We start from the raw sequence: 18501 nt of genomic DNA, 5'->3' as shown, positions 1-18501 counted from the left end.
TAAGAGAGATGCTTGATTTTACTTAACAGATATATTCAGAATACTTCTATCACGACATCCAGAAAATACCAGTACATTCAGACAGGTGAACTGATGGCACATTCACATGAGTTAGAAAGTGGAACTTAGGCTCCTCCATTAACACACCTGGCCTAAACAATTTAGACAAAATTTTCTTAAAATTTCATAATTTTCTTAAGAGATCAATTCTATTTTCACTGAAATTTGAAAGTTTTTGAAGACATACAATTTACCATCCTTCTCTTTCTCACCTGAATGATTTTATTGTGAGAAAGTTACAAATTTATTCTAAATCATAAGTTGTTATGAATAAAGTGGTATGGTCTTATACTAAAACTCATGGTAACACTCATCAGGAGACAGCAAAGTAATTCTGAAATGCCAATTTTTGTCTAGAGAATCTGGTGACTTAATATACATGGCATGAGTACCCCAGAGATTTGTGTTCCAGTCTATCATTACTTTGTAGTCAGACTAAAAGCACACTGAGCACATAAAATATTCAGATGATGCATTTGACAACAATTACTATTACAATTACTATTGTCACATTGAGTGACAATTGTATATTGAGCTTTGGGGTCTAACTTTCTTACTTTACTGGAATAAGTTTCCTTAAGACTTAGCTTAATTATCAACAAATTGGCCAGGACATACTTGAATTGTGGCTTTCTCCTCCCGAGGGCTTTCTGATTTACATACAATTAAGGCCACTTCCTTATTCTATTAGCAAGTAATAAGCAGTTAGGCAGGTACAAGGTAGACATCCTGCAATCTCTGTTTCTCTAGGACTTGCACACCTACCCTGGCTGCTGTAATGGCCTTGGTGGCTCTTTTTTAAGACAAGTGCCTGCCTCAGTGTGCTGCTCACTTGTTTTCTTTTCTCTTAACAACAACAAAAAAAAGGCAATGGATTTATGTTATCTACTTTTAAATACCCTCTGACTAGAAAGAACACAAATTCAACAGCCACTTTTATTATTTGGCAATTCTTCTTTTTTCCTTCCCCAATAAATCATTTTGATGTCAAAACTTCAGAAGTAATTTCAGACTTTCGTGGAATCTTCCTGGGGTATATTTTGTTTCATTTTCTTAGCAATATGAGTAAACCACTATGTGTAAGTGTCTTTGTAGGGCAGAGTTGGGTATCATATAAATTTTGATGACTTCTGGGTTTCTATGGGCACAGAAGAATGGCAAGGCCTGTGAGGAGTAAGAGAGACTTGTAGTCAAAGGGCTTGACTCCTAGGTTAAATGCACAACTCTTCTGTAATAAGCAGGCCAAGTCCAAGTGACTTGGGTGGAAGCTCACTTAGAGGCCTTCACAATTCTATACAAGTGTTATTGAATAGCTTCATAAAAATTCACAGGAGAATGACCATTATAAACAAAACCATACAGGTTCTAAATAATAATGAAACTATATATGAAATTGTTTATATTCAAAGTAAAGAAAAAATAATTAGGACACTAATTTATTAATTAACTTGACTGTAATTATGAATAAAGTCATTTTTAATTATTAAAAAGAACTCTATGACTTGTTTAAATGTATTAGCCCAAGAAAGCAGTGGCTGAGCCTTGGAAATTGCTTATGAAAAGCAAAACATGGGAAGTCAAACATTATATATGAAATCTAATTTTATATTTATCAATTTTGACTATTGATAACCATAATGAAAAATATATTAAAATAAGATGAATTTAATGAACTAGTGTACAATAAAAATATCACTGTATAATTTATAAAATTACTAATTGTCCTTTTCTGACAAAATATTCACTGGTGAGAGTACTTAAAATCTACTCTTAGCAAATTTTATATATACAATACACTGTTATTAACTGTTGTCACATTGTACCCTTGAATATAAATAATTTTTATTTATCAATTATACCTCAGTAAAGCTGAAAATAATTTCACTGATGCTTGATGGTTACTTATTTAGACATGTTAATGTGAGAAAAGGATTAACTTTGAAGAAACGAATGATAGGCAAATAAAAAATGGAGATTTTAATTCTCAAAACAAAGATCTTAACAATCTGCAAGCTAACACCAGTTGGCTGACTATGTAACTTCTGACATCCTGAACACAGGAGACACTGATTTGAAAATATGGCTGCTGGCCAAGATAACCAGCTAATCCTAGTATGAATCACAACATGATCAGATAGATATTTTTGGAAGGTAAATACATTATGGTGATTCTCTTTTATGAAAAACAAACTTCATGTAAAAGCTCTCCAAGTCATATTTACAGAAACAAGGAAGAAACAATGGAGAATTAAGCTGAATGTGAATGAATCAAAGTGCTTATAGTTTTGTAAAAAAATAAATTATAACGCCTGGTAAGAGGTGTGTTGGATCAAATAGATTTTGTCCACTGAATGTAGTGTGTAGGCAGAATATTAATATGCTGCGAGTGCCAGTTACTTTACTAATTATTTATGATTGATCACCATTAATATTATTGTAGTTTTTCAGGTTTGTTTCTACCTCTTTGTAGATTGGCCAGTTTGACTTTGGAACAGAATTTTCCTGTTTGTGATTCTTTCTAACCTGTGATAATCTATGTCTTCATGGCACAAAAATTTCATATTTGAATTAGATTGCAAAACCAACACAGTGACAGAAACCATTTAAATTTGGAAACTTTCAAAAAATAATGTAAAAGAGTGATTCTTCACAAACCTTAGCAATTATTAGACTCCTCTGAAGGGTTTGTTAATATATAGATTGCTAGGTTTACCCTCCGGTTTTGACTCCAAAGGTCTGTGGTAGGTCCCAAGAACTTGTAGTTCCAAGTTCCCAGGTGATGCTGCTAATGCTATGTCAGGAATATCACTTTGAGAACCAGTGTGCATGGGTGTACATATACATACATATGCAAATGTTTACATTATGTGTATGAGCACCCACACCTGTGTACCATCAATATAAATAAAATGAAAGTAAAGACCTTCCATTTAAAGAAACATTTGGTCAGTAGCATAGAGTTACATTTTTAGCCATAAGTGGAGTTCTATCTCAACGTTAAGAAAAGTTAAACTTGGGATGAATCTTTTGCTTTTACTAGAATTTAAAAATTGCAAAATATCATGTTGAAGAAATATTTTATAGCCTTTACTCACTTGATATAACATATAAGTTATTACCTTTTCTCTTTAAGAGCAAGAGAAAATGCAAGGTTGAAATGGCCTGTTGAACTTACATGACATCTGCATTAGTAATTCTGGATGGTCTCCAACACTCAAACTGGTCACCTTTTCCATCTAAGAAGGGACATGCTTACAAAAGAATTTAGGCAGTGACAATGTAATACTTTCATGCCAATATATAATAAAATAACCTAGATTCTCCTTATTCTATTGACAAATACAGTTTAAAGCTCTCATAATGATACATGATCCTAATGAATGAATTATGGAAGAACATTTTTATTCTTAAGAAACATGCTAGTGGATTTATGTGTATTATCTTAAAAGTGATTACTCACTAACTGATATTCTTTTATTAGTTCAAAAAAAGAGCGTTATTTAGTAATCTAGGTAAAGATGGAAATAAATGGCAGCACATTGCTGTTAATGTTATGCTTTTTAAGTACTTACATTTAATCTGTTATATCAAACCTTAGTTTGGTATGACAATATCTGCATTATTCTTTATAGTTTCATGGGCAATTGACATCTACACACATATCATTTACCTTCACAATCTTGATGAGCGTCTTCAGTTGGTAAATATGAAGCTGTAGGTCTAATCTATCAGCCAACCAGACGCAAATAACTTTCATGGAATTGCTGTACCATTGCTGGAAAGAAGGATGGGGGCAGAGGGAGGAGAACAAAAAAGAAAACAACCTCTACAGTATTCATTTAACAGATCTGGTAATGAGGGGGTAATGAAACACTCTGAAATGACCACAGATCAGCACTTGAAGTCAATAATGCTATAATTTCCTGTTAACAGAATTGTATGTTTTGCTAGAAAATCTGCTAAGTTGACCTAGGCTGTGCTTTACATGAATTAACATTACAGTCTTTCAGCTGTAACATATTCATGGGAAATAGTGTTTTTGCACTTTGCAGCCTAGTGGCCTGCTTTGTAATTTGTGAGTAACAATGGGTACAAAATACATATTATGGAGCTGAATGGAGAGCCAAGCAGCAGAGAATAACTGGTAAATTATTTTCAAAAGGAAAATTTCCTATTAGCCTGCATGTTATGTAAAACTCAAATGGTAAATGTGCTCTGGCATAAGCCATGTTGTCAATACCTAGAAATAACATTTTGAATGATTGGTGGCAAAAAAAAAAAAAACCATCAAAAATAACATCAATCCTCAACCATATCTTTTACCTACTATCAGTTAGGTATTTGCCAAGATTTTTTGAGATAACAGAAAGGAACAGTAGCAAGATGGAACTCTGGTGTCTTATAAGAATTACAAAAAAGACATGATTGACCAGATTATGGAAGAATCTGTTTCATTTTGCAAGTGTTTTTAGGGAGTTCTGACTTTTTCTCTATTGACTACAACTCCCTTGAGGGGAAAACTGAAATTCTTCTCTAAATGTAATATCTTGCTTCTATTTAATGTATATGAGAAGAAAAAGAAATTTTGTTTCCTATTTTCAAAAAAAGTCCAGCATGGATGGTGACTATTTAAGGGAGTAAGTGACAAAGCTAGTTTAGATAATAATGCTACTCATTCAGGTAACAGAAATATCAATGTCCATTCAGCACTTTGCAAAAGACAAAAGAGTTTTTTAAAAGAGAAGTGATTTTGTGCTTTGCTTGTATACACAAACAGAATTCCAGGACAGATCATGTGTGAGCAGATACATGGTTTTAGGTACTCAAACACAGGAAAAAGTCTTAAATATTTTTTTCTCCACAATAATAAAACAGTACATTTAACATCTAAGAGAAATATTAAGGGAGACATGCATGAAGTTCATCTAGACTTGTATTTATTAACACTGTTCTGATACATTTCAATATAATAGAAAATGGCATTTTATGCATAAATTAAAAATGGATATGTTTTATATTTTACCATTGATTTCTACTAATTTGTTATTTTGCTGAACATATATGCATAAAATGAGGTAAGCAAATTAAAACGAGTAACTGACTTCCTAAATACTATCAATCAAGGGGATAACTAAAAATGTCAAAGTTTCTAAATTGTAGGATAGATTGTGTTTTTTTAAAAAAAATGTTATAAATACACTTAGTTTCATTCCTTCCTAATGGATACTTTATTTTTCAGGACATGTAAAAATATTAGAAACAATTTTATAACATGAGATACCTATACTTCTAAATTCTTAAAAAAAATAAACTGCTAGTAAATTTAGTACCATAGTGATATGGATCTCAAAATATTTTATAGGCACATACTCACTTTACTTTCTGATTTTATTTAGTTTCTATACTTCCTTATTGCAAATTATTTACAGTCTCAACTTCTTGAATTCTGTTTTATGCAGGTAAACACAGGTATGGACTGCAATATTGAATGAGTATGCCGAATTAAGATCCTTACCCCACACCATTCTCCAAATAATCTGAAAGCTAAAATGTTGTCAAAGTGGATTAGACTCTTAAAATTAGAGTCTTTTTGGAGTGGATAGTAAAATTTTTGATTTTATTGGAGGAGAGAAAATACTACATATTATATGAAATCTTGTAAAACCTATAAGTTTATCTGTCAAGATTGTGCAGCTACATGGTAAGCTGCATAAGTATGAGGGAAATGAAAACAGTTAAAATTACTCCATGTGCATCTTTATATTCTTAAAAAAACTGTTTCCATAATTTAACTGCATTTCTCATTGTATGTAATGTTACTTATGATTACATAACAATTGAAAGGGCCTTTAATGTAACACAGAAAGTTATTGATAACCCTTCCTTAAAAATACGACACCAAAATATTAACTAATAGAAGGGATTTAGGAATAAAATGACCCACAGTTAACTATAAAGATAGTAAAAAGAGAACCGTTTAAGCATTCTCTTACTTGGAAGGCAATATGTTATTCTACAAGGAAAAGTCTCTAAGAATAATTATCCTATCTGATGAGACTGTATATTTTTGGCTCCCAGGTCAGTCTCTTAAAGAAGAATTGCAGCTTAACTGAGCAGATGATTAAGGGAAAGCAGTAGTTTAGCTCAGAGCTTAATCTATGCTGCCACTGAGAATAGGCGACCAAGGACAAAATTGCCACTACATTGCTGCTTTCTTGTATATGGTGAAACTGGAGGCAACCTTCCACCCCACAAAGAAACAAAGCCACCAACACAGAAAGGTCCAGCATTTTCCTAATTCTGGTGCTGAAATTAATGTGTCCTTCTTTTGAGAGCTGAAAATATAGCCGATCCCATTTTTTTTCATCTTGAGAAAAAGAGTCAAAATTAGGTGAGCTTCATTTCTCTCCACAGAACCAAATTGAACCAACCTCCAGCATCAAACAAAGAAAAGAAAAAAAAAAAAAACTTGAAAAGGGCGAATGTGTGGTAAAGTCCAAACATTAGGGAATGCCTTTTCATTTTGGAGAAGTTAATTTTATCAAATAACTTGGTTGACTATTCACTCTTCCCTTCAGGGGATGACAGGGAAGGGGCTCCACACCCACACTGAAGCCAAAGGCATGGCATTACTGTTTTATTCTTTGCTTTGGTCTACACAGGAATAAAGCAGTAACTGTATATTTTACATTTTTTTTCCTACATCAATCCATGACAGCAGCCTACCACTTTAACAAAAAATATGTTTTTTTTTTTCTTTTTGTGGTTCATTCAACTCCTGTAAGGGCATGCATTACTCACTTCATTTTCTTGAGATATCTCTTTTAAAGCGAAAATAAAAGAAAAGGAAAGGCTAGGGTTGACTCTGTGAGACCCTTGTATTTATTCACACTTATTGTGCATGACTGTAGACTGGTAAATCATATTAGCAGCCCGTCTCCCCATCAAGCTGCTACTTGCTTTCCAGCCCTGGGAAGGTTCAACAAATCAACAGGAGCACGGAAAACAGAACATCAGTCTAATCTAGTGTTTAAGGTGAAGTTTTCAAACCCAATCTAAGAAGATCTTTAGAGCAAGCAACAAGCTGAAGGGCTCAGAAGGTGGTATTGACGATGAAAGAGTGTTGAAATATTGAGAAGCGCAGCACTTGTGCATTTTTAATAACAAGAGGGTCAACAAGGACACAGCTCCCTCAGTGCCAGGAGTTGCCACTGACTATGGAAATTGCCACACCAGGGCTATAAACGCTTGCAGTTCATCAGCTTTCTTAAACAGTTCATCAGCTTTCTTAAACACCCTGAACCCCCTCAGTGGACCTTTAGTCTTGAATTAACAAACCAAAGCAATGAAAGAGGGTGCAGTCTGAATGGCTGGCATTGATCCCCAACTGTGTCAGCACTGCTACAGGCCCTGAAAAACTCTCTCCATTGTCAATAGAAATTGACAAACCTCCTCTCCTAAATAGTGCAGCTGAGCCGGGCGGGATCCACGCAGCTGTAAAGGGCTCTGCTCTTGGGGCCCGGGAGCACTAACAATAGAACAAGCATGAGCTCTTTGTCAGTCCCAGACTCGGCAATTTTCTAACAAGGATTAAAGTTGTTTCTCCGCAGAGCTGGTGAAAAGAGATTTAGCAACATACCGTGCTTTCTTCATGCAAGTTAAAGAGAAGTAGTTAAGGAATTTCATTATTCTGTTGACCAGTGGAAATACAAAACAAATATATTAAATATGCACAACTCCCTTTTTGCCTGGTTTATAACATTTTGAGGATGATTCCATTAACTACAACACTTATCACCTGGGAACAAGCGCTTCACATTTATTTTGGAAGTTTTATTTTTCAAAAATCCAGCTGCTTGCCACCTGGAATGAGGTCTCAATACATACTAATGCACAATGCCTTTAGACCCTCTGCGGCTGATATTCCTAAATCTGAATCACAAGACCCCATAGGGTTTATATATCATGGCTGCTTCAACCAAATGATTTCTGTCAGAATGCGGCTTCTGATGATGATGGAAAGGTAAAAATAGCTGCTTTGCTAGGGCACAAATCTGTGATATATTTTCTGCTTAAGTGTTTAGCTTTTTATTGATTATGAATTGGTACAACTAGTTTATTTATTTTCATTCTTCTCCAGCTATGCTTGTCTCAATAGGTGAACAACAGAAAAAAAGAAAGAAAAAAGAACCGATACTTTTTACTGCAATAAAATGTGGAATGGCTAAATTTCCACAGTATGTACACATATTATCTTCATTTATTTCCAGAGAAGCTATTTTATAAGAGTTCAGTCACTGTGCTGAAATGAAATAACATCTAGAAAATCTCACCTTAGGAAATATGTTATTTTTAAATGTAGAATTGAATTGAGTGAAAGAATAAGCACTATTTTTTAACTGCTGCAGGCTTTGAGATGATTGAGAAATATAAGCCATCCCTTTATCATTTAGCTGCTTCAGAGATCAATAAAATTTTAGAAAAATTAATGCCTTATGGGTCTACCAGTGTACTAAAAAATATAAATGCATCATTATTCATCGAGTGTTCCTTTTGTCAACAATCTGCTTAATATGACTCTATTTGTGGTTCTATTTCTGTCACTTCCTATTTCTTAATACTCAAGTGCAAATTTTATATTATTGGGAAATTTGATACAGTAATGGCATTATTTCCCCCACCCCCATTCCAGGAATCCCACTGAAACTATCATAACTAGACCCACAAAACAGATGCCCAAAGCATAAGCATTTTGCAAGTTTTAAGTGTGAGTTTTTTTGGTTGGTTTAGAATAGGAGGAAGGGCTATACTTAAGGAAAACTGAAACCAGCCCATTATAGGTAAAAATACAGGAAGCTTTCACTCCACCCGACACCCACCAAAATTGACAACTAGGCCCAGAGACATTCATGGGAGGGAACAGATACAGAGCTGCATCTGGACATGGCAGCTCAGGGCTGTCATCATGAGAGCTAAAAACCATGAATGAAGAATCAGGGAGGGTGAGGAGTAGCCCCCTCTTAGACTACTTAGCCTGTCACTTGTCTTGTCTATACCTCAGTTTACCTCTAATAGTAGGGAGAGGTTTTTGTGCCCCTACTTTTAACATCATGAATTTCGTATGCTCTATACAACTGCTGTAAGTTTGGATTTGACTGATAGAGGACAGGGCAGGATGAATTTGTAGTTCTTGTAAAAATTAACTGAGAGGAAAAGCCAAATTGCTATTCTTTTGGTTTTTATGTGCTGCTTCAATACAGCTTTATTCTTCCAGATTAAAGAAAAATGCAAGTCTAGAATTCCTGAACTCTACTGTTTGTTATTTTGTTTGTAACTTATTCATTTTGGCCTCTTAACATAGAGACAGATACATTATAAAAATGAAATAATGAAATTTAATGAGGAATGAATGAAATTTATGAAAAAAGTATGATTTTCTGTTGATTTTATCACTGATATTGTTAGTATAAATTCTGATTTTAAAAACATCTGATATTTTCCTTATCTCCCATGGGAGGTTCAAGCAAATTATTCAAATTTTATTTAATTCTGACAAGAATCTTGTTGAGCCCCTCATGGTGGTGCATGGTTTGGGAGATTGAGGCAGGAGGATTTCGAGTTCAAAGCTAGCTTCAGCAATGGGGAGGTACTAAGCAACTCAGTAAGCCCCTGTCTCTAAATAAAATACAAAATAGGGCTGGGAATGTGGCTCAGTAGTTGAGTGCCCCTGAGTTCAAACCCGGGTACCCAAAAAAAAGGAACCTTGATGAAGTGGATGTTACTATTCCCATTTTGCAAATCTGAAAACTAAGTTTACATAGGTAGAAAATTGTGCTTGAAGAAGGCAATTCACTTATTCAAGTTTCTACAACAAGTATAATAGATGGCAGGTAAAGATTATTATATATGCTCCAGAGTCTGTGTAAAATACTATGTTATTCCATTTCCCCCTAGGAAAGAGCCTGGATTTCTGTTCCATCAATATGATCTGATGCTTCTAGCAGAAAACCAAGAAAACAACTTCTCTCATTCCTGGTGGTTACTGACAGTTATCATGACACAGGATTGTACACAAATGCAGGAGCTGCCTCTGCATTGTTTCAGACCAGGTCATCAGTTTCCTTTCAGGTTGGCGCAATCCACATTTCCATTTCCAAAGGACAGATATATTCATGAGTCCAATAATGTAACAGGTAAATAAGTTCCTTGAAGAACTGCACTCCCTATTAGGATAGCTAAATGGCTATTATGCTATTCATCTCTTGCATGTTCTCTTGTTAAAGTTGTTTGAAGTGCCATGCCCCCTTCATGGCACTTCAAAAAACACAAAAAAATTATTTTTTCCCTGGTAAAAAGAACAGTGTACTGGGTGCAGTGGAACACATCTGTAATCCCAGCAACTTGGGAGGCTGAGGCAGGACAATTGCAACTTAGATCCTGTCTCAAAATAAAACATAAAATAGGCTGGGGATGTGGCTCAGTGGTTAAGTGCCCCCAGGTTCAATTCCCCACACCAAACAACAAAAACAACAACAACAACAACAGCAACAACAACAACAACAGTGCACTGTGAAAGAAAAATCCTCAGTTCACACAATGGGGAACTCTATATATGTGACTTTCTTCATTTTTTTTTTAAAACACAGATCAGAGAAATATTTGATTTACATCTTTTTCTTTGATGTGAAATAAAGGCATAAACTGTGTTTTTCAGTTTTTAAGCTTTACCACTAAATTTTGCAAATTCTGAGCATTATATCTATTAAGAAATAGAAACTGTAAAAAGTGCTAACATGGGAGGGTTGGCATATAGTAGGTGTCCAATAAATGTGTGTTGAATGCTGCATACACTTTTCTATCTTGTGATCTCTATACTTTCTCTACTCAAAAGTCCATGAATATAATAAAAGAGAGAGTTCTAGACAAATTAAATCTTCTTTAGTTACACAGCAGCATAAGTTATACAACAAGACAAGTTACACAAACTAGGAACTACATAAGCTCTGTTCAGTTCACTATTCCTTCATTATTCCAAAATTTCCTTCATTCAAAATGCCCTGATTAACACTGACATTAAACCAGCTTCCCTCTCTATCCTATGTACAGGGCATTAAAATCCATACTGTGTCATATTATGTGTCATCAAGTATTCAAGTGCCTCTGTAAGATTCTTCTGTGGCTCCTTTCCTGGTGCTAAAGAGAACAGTGACATAAAGTAAAAATTTCAGATGATCAGTTGTTCCATCCTCCCCTACTTGGTGACCAGTGACGGCACGCATACTGATTTGGTTAAACTTTTAAGTGAAATGATTAATTAATGGTTTGGCTGAACTCAGAAATCAATCCAGTTATGAGGGGATCTGTACCAGTTTGGGGCAAAGATATTTTCTAAGAATGACTCAGTCAGCCACTATGACTTTTTCATCTGGTTAAATAACTCACTTTGAATAGTATATGTAAATTTGTGGTCAACATTCCACTTTAAATTAGTAATACAGGATCCTGACAGAGACTGTGGAGTCTTAGAGCTTAAATTAAATAGTACAATTTATTGGAGATAAAACTTAGTTCTCAGAATTAGCTGTTAGAAGGGTTTTCTACTTCAGAATTTTTTTTTTTAAATGGGAAACATTCCAAATTTTGCTTTTGGTTGGAGTAAATATCTGTCTTTCTGCCTGCGGTTCATGGCCCACTCCTGTAGGAGCCATCTGCAGCAAAACCTGATAACCTGCAGCTCTACTGCATGTTGGATTTTTGTATACCTTTGGTTTCTTGGCCTGCCAGTCCCTTGATTTGGACTTTTATTATCAACTTGATCTCCCTGACCAGATTCCTGTTAGCCTTTAAGACTCAGCTCATTCATCATCTCTGCTATGAAACTAATATTATTGCTTACAGAGAGAATTAGGTGCTTCCATATTTTCTGCTCCTAGCTCTCTATCCAGGTGTCTATAAGAATACTGCATGGTGTGGTATGCGTCTGCCTCAATCTGCTGTTGGTACCAACAGGCATTAACTGAACCTTATTTGTATTAATATCTCCAGCCCTTAGCAGGACTACTTATTTTTAACTATTTAGAAATATAAAATGCTATATATGTGTGTATATCTATGTATGTATTTGTAGATATATCGATACACACAAAATAGCAGGATAGCATTTCAAAAGGGAAAAAAAGATTTATATCAGATTCACTACTGGCTTGAATCAAACTTCATTAATAAAAAATAATTTAATAGATGCTAAAGTTACAGAAACTTATTAAAAAGAAAGCAACATTTGGCTAGAAATTTTTAACACAAGATTAAAATGGAACTTAAAATGTGATAGTCTAATTTCATTTTAGGTGGCAGGTTAAAAAAAAAAGAAAGAAGTACTGCAAATTAGTAAATGTCCATATCTATGTACATATATTAGTTTCCATACGTATACACAGATAGGCTAACATACAAGTTTGAGATGTTGATGTCCTCAACTCTAGACTGGTCCTTCAGAGACCTTCAGCATGTGCTTAGGGTGCTGATACCTACTCCTGGGGGTTATCTGGTCTGTGGGGCGTACGTGTCGGTATGGTGGCTTTCTTTGCTCAGGGTGTTTTCACCAGTGATTGTCCTGGACACCTTCTCTACTTTTTGGCGTTGTGAGTGGTTTTTCAAGGACACCAGAAAAATATTGTTGCTGTGGGAACATTGACCTCTAAGGCGATATGAGAGCTCTCTTGGCTTTTGAGCAAAGAACATATGAAAATAGAAAGGGAGAGTATGGTCATATTTTGAAGTCCTGGCATTTGATGTTGCGAGCTCTGGAACTAGGTCCAAAATGTTGGCACTAAACTTTTGAAAAATTTCCACTTATCCTCTTGAAACAGAAAACACAAAAATGTATAACATGGATAATCACTATTATCTATTTTGAAAGGGCACTGAATTATAGTTCTCTGTTGTATTTCCATTTGAAAAATTATCTGTGAATATATCATCTATTCTGCAGATGAAAAAGAAAATATTCTATGTGGAAATTTGCCATTTCTCAAGAACACCTGTTTTGGATATAAATATGTAAGTTCCTTTAGGGCAGGAACCTCTCTATCTTGTTTAATACTGTGCTCCAAGCTGCTAGGACAGTGTGTGATTTTTAAACATTTTCAATTACCAAGTGTGATGGCATGCCCCTGTAATTCTAACTGCTAGGGAAGCTGAGGCAGGAGGATTACAAGTTTGAGGCCAACCTGGGCAATTTAGCAAGACCCTCTCTCTAAATGAACAAACAAAACAAAACAAAACAAAAATAACAACAACAACAACAAAAAAATAGGGCTGGATATGTAGCTCAGTGATAAAGTACTCTTCAGTTGTTCCTCAGTGCCAAAAATCAAATAAAATCAATAAATACAGGTGAGATGGGAAAAATGAGAAATAAGAGGGACAGAATTTCCTATTATATAGAATCCTATTTAGTCATTGTGGCAGAGATATCTAACTACCTGGGGCAAAACCACTGTCAAACACCTGAATCCCAACAAGCACTACCATTCCTTACCCATGGTAATAGAGTGGTGAAATAGATTTGGTTTTCAGACTTTATGCATGCAAAACATCGGTTGAATGAATATTCTCCATCAATAAACATATACAGACAGGAGTAACTAAGGAAAGTCGATAAAAAGAAATATTAGGCAAATAGAGAGCCAAATTTAGGGAGATAAGTAGAGCAAAAGTATGGGAAAGTTATGTATTAGAATGCATAAGTAGAATAAGGCTTGAAAGAATCCTGTTCAGCCACATTCAAACGCTATATCCTATCCCTGGCTCTAAACCCGGAGCATGACCGAGGATACTTTGAGAAGTTTCAAAGGACAGCCACAAAGATGATTAAAGGGCTACAAAAGGGACCTAAGAAGAAAAGTTAAACAAATGGGGATTATTTATCCTGGAATAGACAAGTATGACAGGTACTTTAATAACAGTCTTCATATATAGGAAGGATTAGTACTTAGAGGATGCTGGCTACCTGCTTTTTGTTCTTCAGTGAGAGGAAAAGGGGAAATGGGTTTAAAATGCAGCATGAAGAATTTAAGTGAGATAGGGGTTAGGATTTTCCATCAAAATATTTTGCCTACATGAAAACAACAAAGTTTAGATGTTCTCTTATCTAAAGCTGTTTGTCAGGAAATAAAGGGCTCTCTTTAGAGTTTAGGTGTTTATAAGTCTCCTTAAAAATTATTCTTTTAAATAGTTTCCTGTAAATGCATTCAATAAACACATTTAATGATGGTTTTGTCACAAAAGCTACTTCTGCACACAGAGTTTTCTTTTGGTTGGATTTAGTCAATAGTGGCAACCTGGCTGCTACTGCTATGTCTACTTGTGAGTGGTGCCAATCCTGCAGAGGGGGCTGCAGAAAGGACCTGTAAATGAGGTGGCTCCCAGAGGGGGAGTAAAGAAAGTCACATAGAAAATGGCCTTGCAGCTGTGTGTTATTTGCCTATGAAGTTAGGATTGAAGGAAAGGAGAGTAGTAGTTATCAGTTCTGTGAAGAGGCTGTACTGGTCAACTGCAGGAGATGCTGATTTCTGGAAGCCTGCTCATTTTCTTTCACAAAACCATTAGTGGCCAGTTGAAGTACAGGCATTCAAAGTCCACCAAGCCAAAACCAGGCTCTACAGACAAGAGGCAGAATTTCCAGACCATCTCTAGGTAAAAGGGACATGAAACAATATGAAATAAGGTTGGAAATGCTCAACATGTTGCTTATAATCCATTTAACACTTTCATAAAATCAGTAGAGAGAATGTTCTAATTTCTTCGGTGACTATTAAGTCATTGTTCCTGGCTTGGGTGGATGAATACAAAGTGCAGTTCTGCAACTGGTGTTTAGAAATATTTCTTGATGAACATGAAAGTTCTGTTGCCTTCCATTCATCAAAGATAATTTTATCATTGCTAAAAGAACTTAGGTGATCAGCAACAATTTTATTTTTTCCTTAGTCAGGAAAAATCTCCAGTTTGTTTTTTTTCTTTTCTCTTTTTCTTCTCTTCCTTTCTTTTCTTTCTTTCTTTCTTTCTCTCTTTCTTTTTTTTTTTAAATTCTGAGCACAATTAAAGGTGAGTTAGGGCTCTGGTGAAAATCTAAAGAGCATCAGCAAATCTGAGCACTGCTCAGCTTTTGAATTGCTTTTCTACTTCTCAGTTCTTTTAAATGGTTTTCTATGGCAGGAACATTTTTCTTAATTAGTCACAGCTAATTAGTGTTCTGGCATAGACAAGTAATCAGAAATGTCAGAGCTGCAAGGCTACATCTCCCTAATCCTTTGATAATAATTTAGCCTCCTGGGAGGGCCCCAAGCTGCGGTAAGTAGTGACTGACAATAAGGCAAAATTAGGTGGGCAGCAGACCATTAGGATAGAAAAATAAAAAGCACTACCGAATCCTGCTGAGCACCATCAGGCAACTAACTGCACTGCCAGATGAGGTGCCTGTTTAAGCCTGTGTTGTTAATTAGCTGATTCTACCAGACCTGCCACATATGTCCAGGTGCCTCATGCAAAGATGCGTACTTCTGGGCATGTGCCAAATGACAATTGTGTTCCGTGATCACATTTCAAGAATCTATATAAGAAGTCCACATATTTCTTGAAGATCCTTTTGAATTATCAAAGAAATAAGATCAACAAGCTACAATACATTTTCTTGTTTTTTTTAGGCAATTAGGCACGCTTATCTCAAGTTTCTCAGGTTTTAATTTACCAACAGCTTAGATTCAAATGAGGGCCTTTGGCCTCTCTGAACAGCGTCTGGACTTGCCAAAGCTATTTTGGCATACACCATACATCAAAAGTAGATCCTTTTATAAATCCTTACACTTACAAATAATAACTTAACATTAAAATGAGGATTATTAACTCAAATGAACCAGACAGCTGTAATTCTGTAATTGGAGAGCAGAGGTTTTAAAGAGAAACAAACTTTGATGGTGGAAAAGCTAAGGCTCAATCTCCAAATGCCACTTATGAGGCAAATGAGACAACAGAGAGAACAGGTTTGACCATGAGTAGCTTTAAAAGAGGTCAAACAACTTCAATGTGAGTCAGAATACTGCAGGTAAAAGCAGGAGTATACACAATTAAAACCCCAAAACAGCATCTGGAAGACAATGTGTTAAAGCAGTTAATGGCAGAGCTAAAAGATATGCAACGAGATATGAATAACATGCTGCTCCTAGAAAACATTTAACAGGCAAATAGTCAAACTTTTGATCTACCTTTAGAACACAATAAGGTACCAGGTACACAGCATAACAATATTTACAAATCAATTATTTCAGATAGCCTCAAGCACATCACTGAACTTACATTATCCATTCCTTTCTATTCAGGGAGAACAGTGATTATGACGTGGGAATAATATTAGTGTGTGAATTTTAACAGAAAAAGCATGATTGGGAATAATAGGCCAATAATTAGTATTTTACATTTTTACAATTTTTATTATCAAAATAAAAACAAAAAGAAAACACACTTTCATGGGAATCTGTATTAATTTGGGTAGTCTATGTAACAACTGTCTAGTAATTTGAAAGTGAAAATTCATTGAAAAGAGAAAAACTGCTATTTTTAAATCAATTATAAGAGAATATATATATTCTTATAAGAGAATATATCTGTAATGTTTTAAAATGATAAGAAATGCAAGAATGCAAAGACGGTCTTACATCTTAATGGGTTCTAGTCTGCATTCCTAATGAAGAGGCTGATGACATACCTACAAAAATTCACTCAAAGAATATGACTGTAAAAGTATACCATCAGCTCTAAATACTAATGACCAAGTGTTTTACAGAAAGAAAGTTTTATCTAGCTGGGTGCAGTGGCACACACCTTTAATCCCAGTGACTCAGGAGGCTTAGGCAGGAGGATCCAAAGTTCTAGGCCAGCCTCAGCAATTTAGTGAGATTCTGTCTCAAAATAAAGAATAAAATGGGGAAGAGGGGTAAAAGTTTAATGGTAAGAGCACCCCTGGGTTCACAGCCCAGTATTGCCAAAAAAAAAAAAAAAAAGTTTTACATAATAAATTTTCTTAACCATGTATCTTATCCATGTTTTGTTGGTTTCAGCTATTCTTAGGAATTTAAAGTGGTAATAAATTGCTACCAAGGCCGAATAAACTCCTGCATTAAAAAGCTTGGACATTTCACGCTAAATTAAAAAAGAAAATCCCCTTCTTTCTTATTTGGGATTGTAGAGACAAATAAGAGTACATAAGTGCAAAATTAGCTTTGCATTCATTTGAAATACTTTCATTTTTTTTTCTTTTATCATAGCATAAATGGGCTACTAAACCTATTTATATAGCTTAGGTCAATTTGGCTCCAAATGTTCAATTTAGTTTCTTCACTAGAAAGTAAGAATTCTTTTCATGGAAAGTCCTTAGAAATTAATTCTTTATGAAACACTGTTTGGATGAATATAACTGATTAACTATCATTTAAAGAATTACTTTTAATTTCACAAGATATCATAACAATATTTTTAAAAAATCTCATTGAGATGAAACTCCTCAACAATTAAATATTTAATCAGTTTATAACACAAGAGAATGTGTAGTCTGCATGATTTGCCAATTAGATCCTGCACCCTGGTGTGCCTTCAGCAACAGGAAAGCTGAAGTGAGATTGTTCCAAGGGACTCAAGATGGGCAACGCCCACCCAGCTTACAAAGGCGGAGTTAGGCAGGCTTAGATGCGCTTCAGTCAGCTCCCAGTTGCCTTCACATGTAATGTTCCTGGAGCTTAGGAAATGAAAGCAGAGGGCGATGTTGTGGTAATTACAGTAGATGTCAGTTCTGACTTCTGACTCATCACCATTTTCTAGCCCAGAGAACCAGAGCTCTCCAGGAACTCCCCAGCATCTCTTCTGATACATGGACACCTGTGGCTTATTCTACTTGTCCTGATTTCTGAGGGAGGGAGCAGTCACCCTACCTGGGAAGAAACATCATTGAAAATGAAATTGGAGAATTAAACGATCTTTGTGATAGTTTTGTTTGCAGATTTGACAAGTTGAAGACAGATTTTAAGGTCTGCAGGCAATGATTTTTTTTTATATGTTAGAAAAGGGATATGGAGTAAAAGAGATTACCTGTACAACAACCCCCCCCCGGATTTTGGGGGGCAAATACATGATCTTTCCTACTGTAAGAGAGATTCCTTTAGATGTATCTTAACCAAATAAAGCACAATTTTTAATTGAAAAAGTAAATGGAACATGTAGATATTATACTTAGCGTGTGTCTCAATGCTAAGGGACAGAGATAATGTCTAAGATATCCTGCTTATCTGGAAATATTTGGTGTGCACACAGAGAATATGAGGACCCACTATGCTGTTCTGAAATTTGGAACCATGAAGGCAGATACACAATATGTCTTATGGCACAACTATT

At 35.2% G+C, this 18501-nt stretch overlaps 1 protein-coding gene across 9 annotated transcripts in view; it reads right to left on the bottom strand.

The window, feature by feature from the left end:
* Cadps2 (calcium dependent secretion activator 2) overlaps positions 1 to 18501 on the bottom strand; it is a 494758-nt gene that overhangs the window by 2535 nt on the left and 473722 nt on the right. For 8 of the 9 annotated variants that reach the window (XM_078040296.1, XM_078040298.1, XM_078040299.1 and 5 more), the window contains one exon: positions 3731 to 3835. The exons of the other annotated variant lie outside the window; for it this stretch is intronic. In XM_078040296.1, the coding sequence (XP_077896422.1) occupies positions 3731 to 3835 (105 nt within the window). The remainder of the gene's footprint in view (positions 1 to 3730; positions 3836 to 18501) is intronic. 9 annotated transcript variants of the gene reach the window in all.

The sequence above is a fragment of the Ictidomys tridecemlineatus genome, chromosome 2 (assembly GCF_052094955.1).
Source record: "Ictidomys tridecemlineatus isolate mIctTri1 chromosome 2, mIctTri1.hap1, whole genome shotgun sequence".
NCBI classification, from domain to species: Eukaryota; Metazoa; Chordata; class Mammalia; order Rodentia; family Sciuridae; genus Ictidomys; species Ictidomys tridecemlineatus.
Note: the sequence above shows the minus strand (reverse complement) of the source record. Positions and strands in the feature narration are given on the sequence as shown.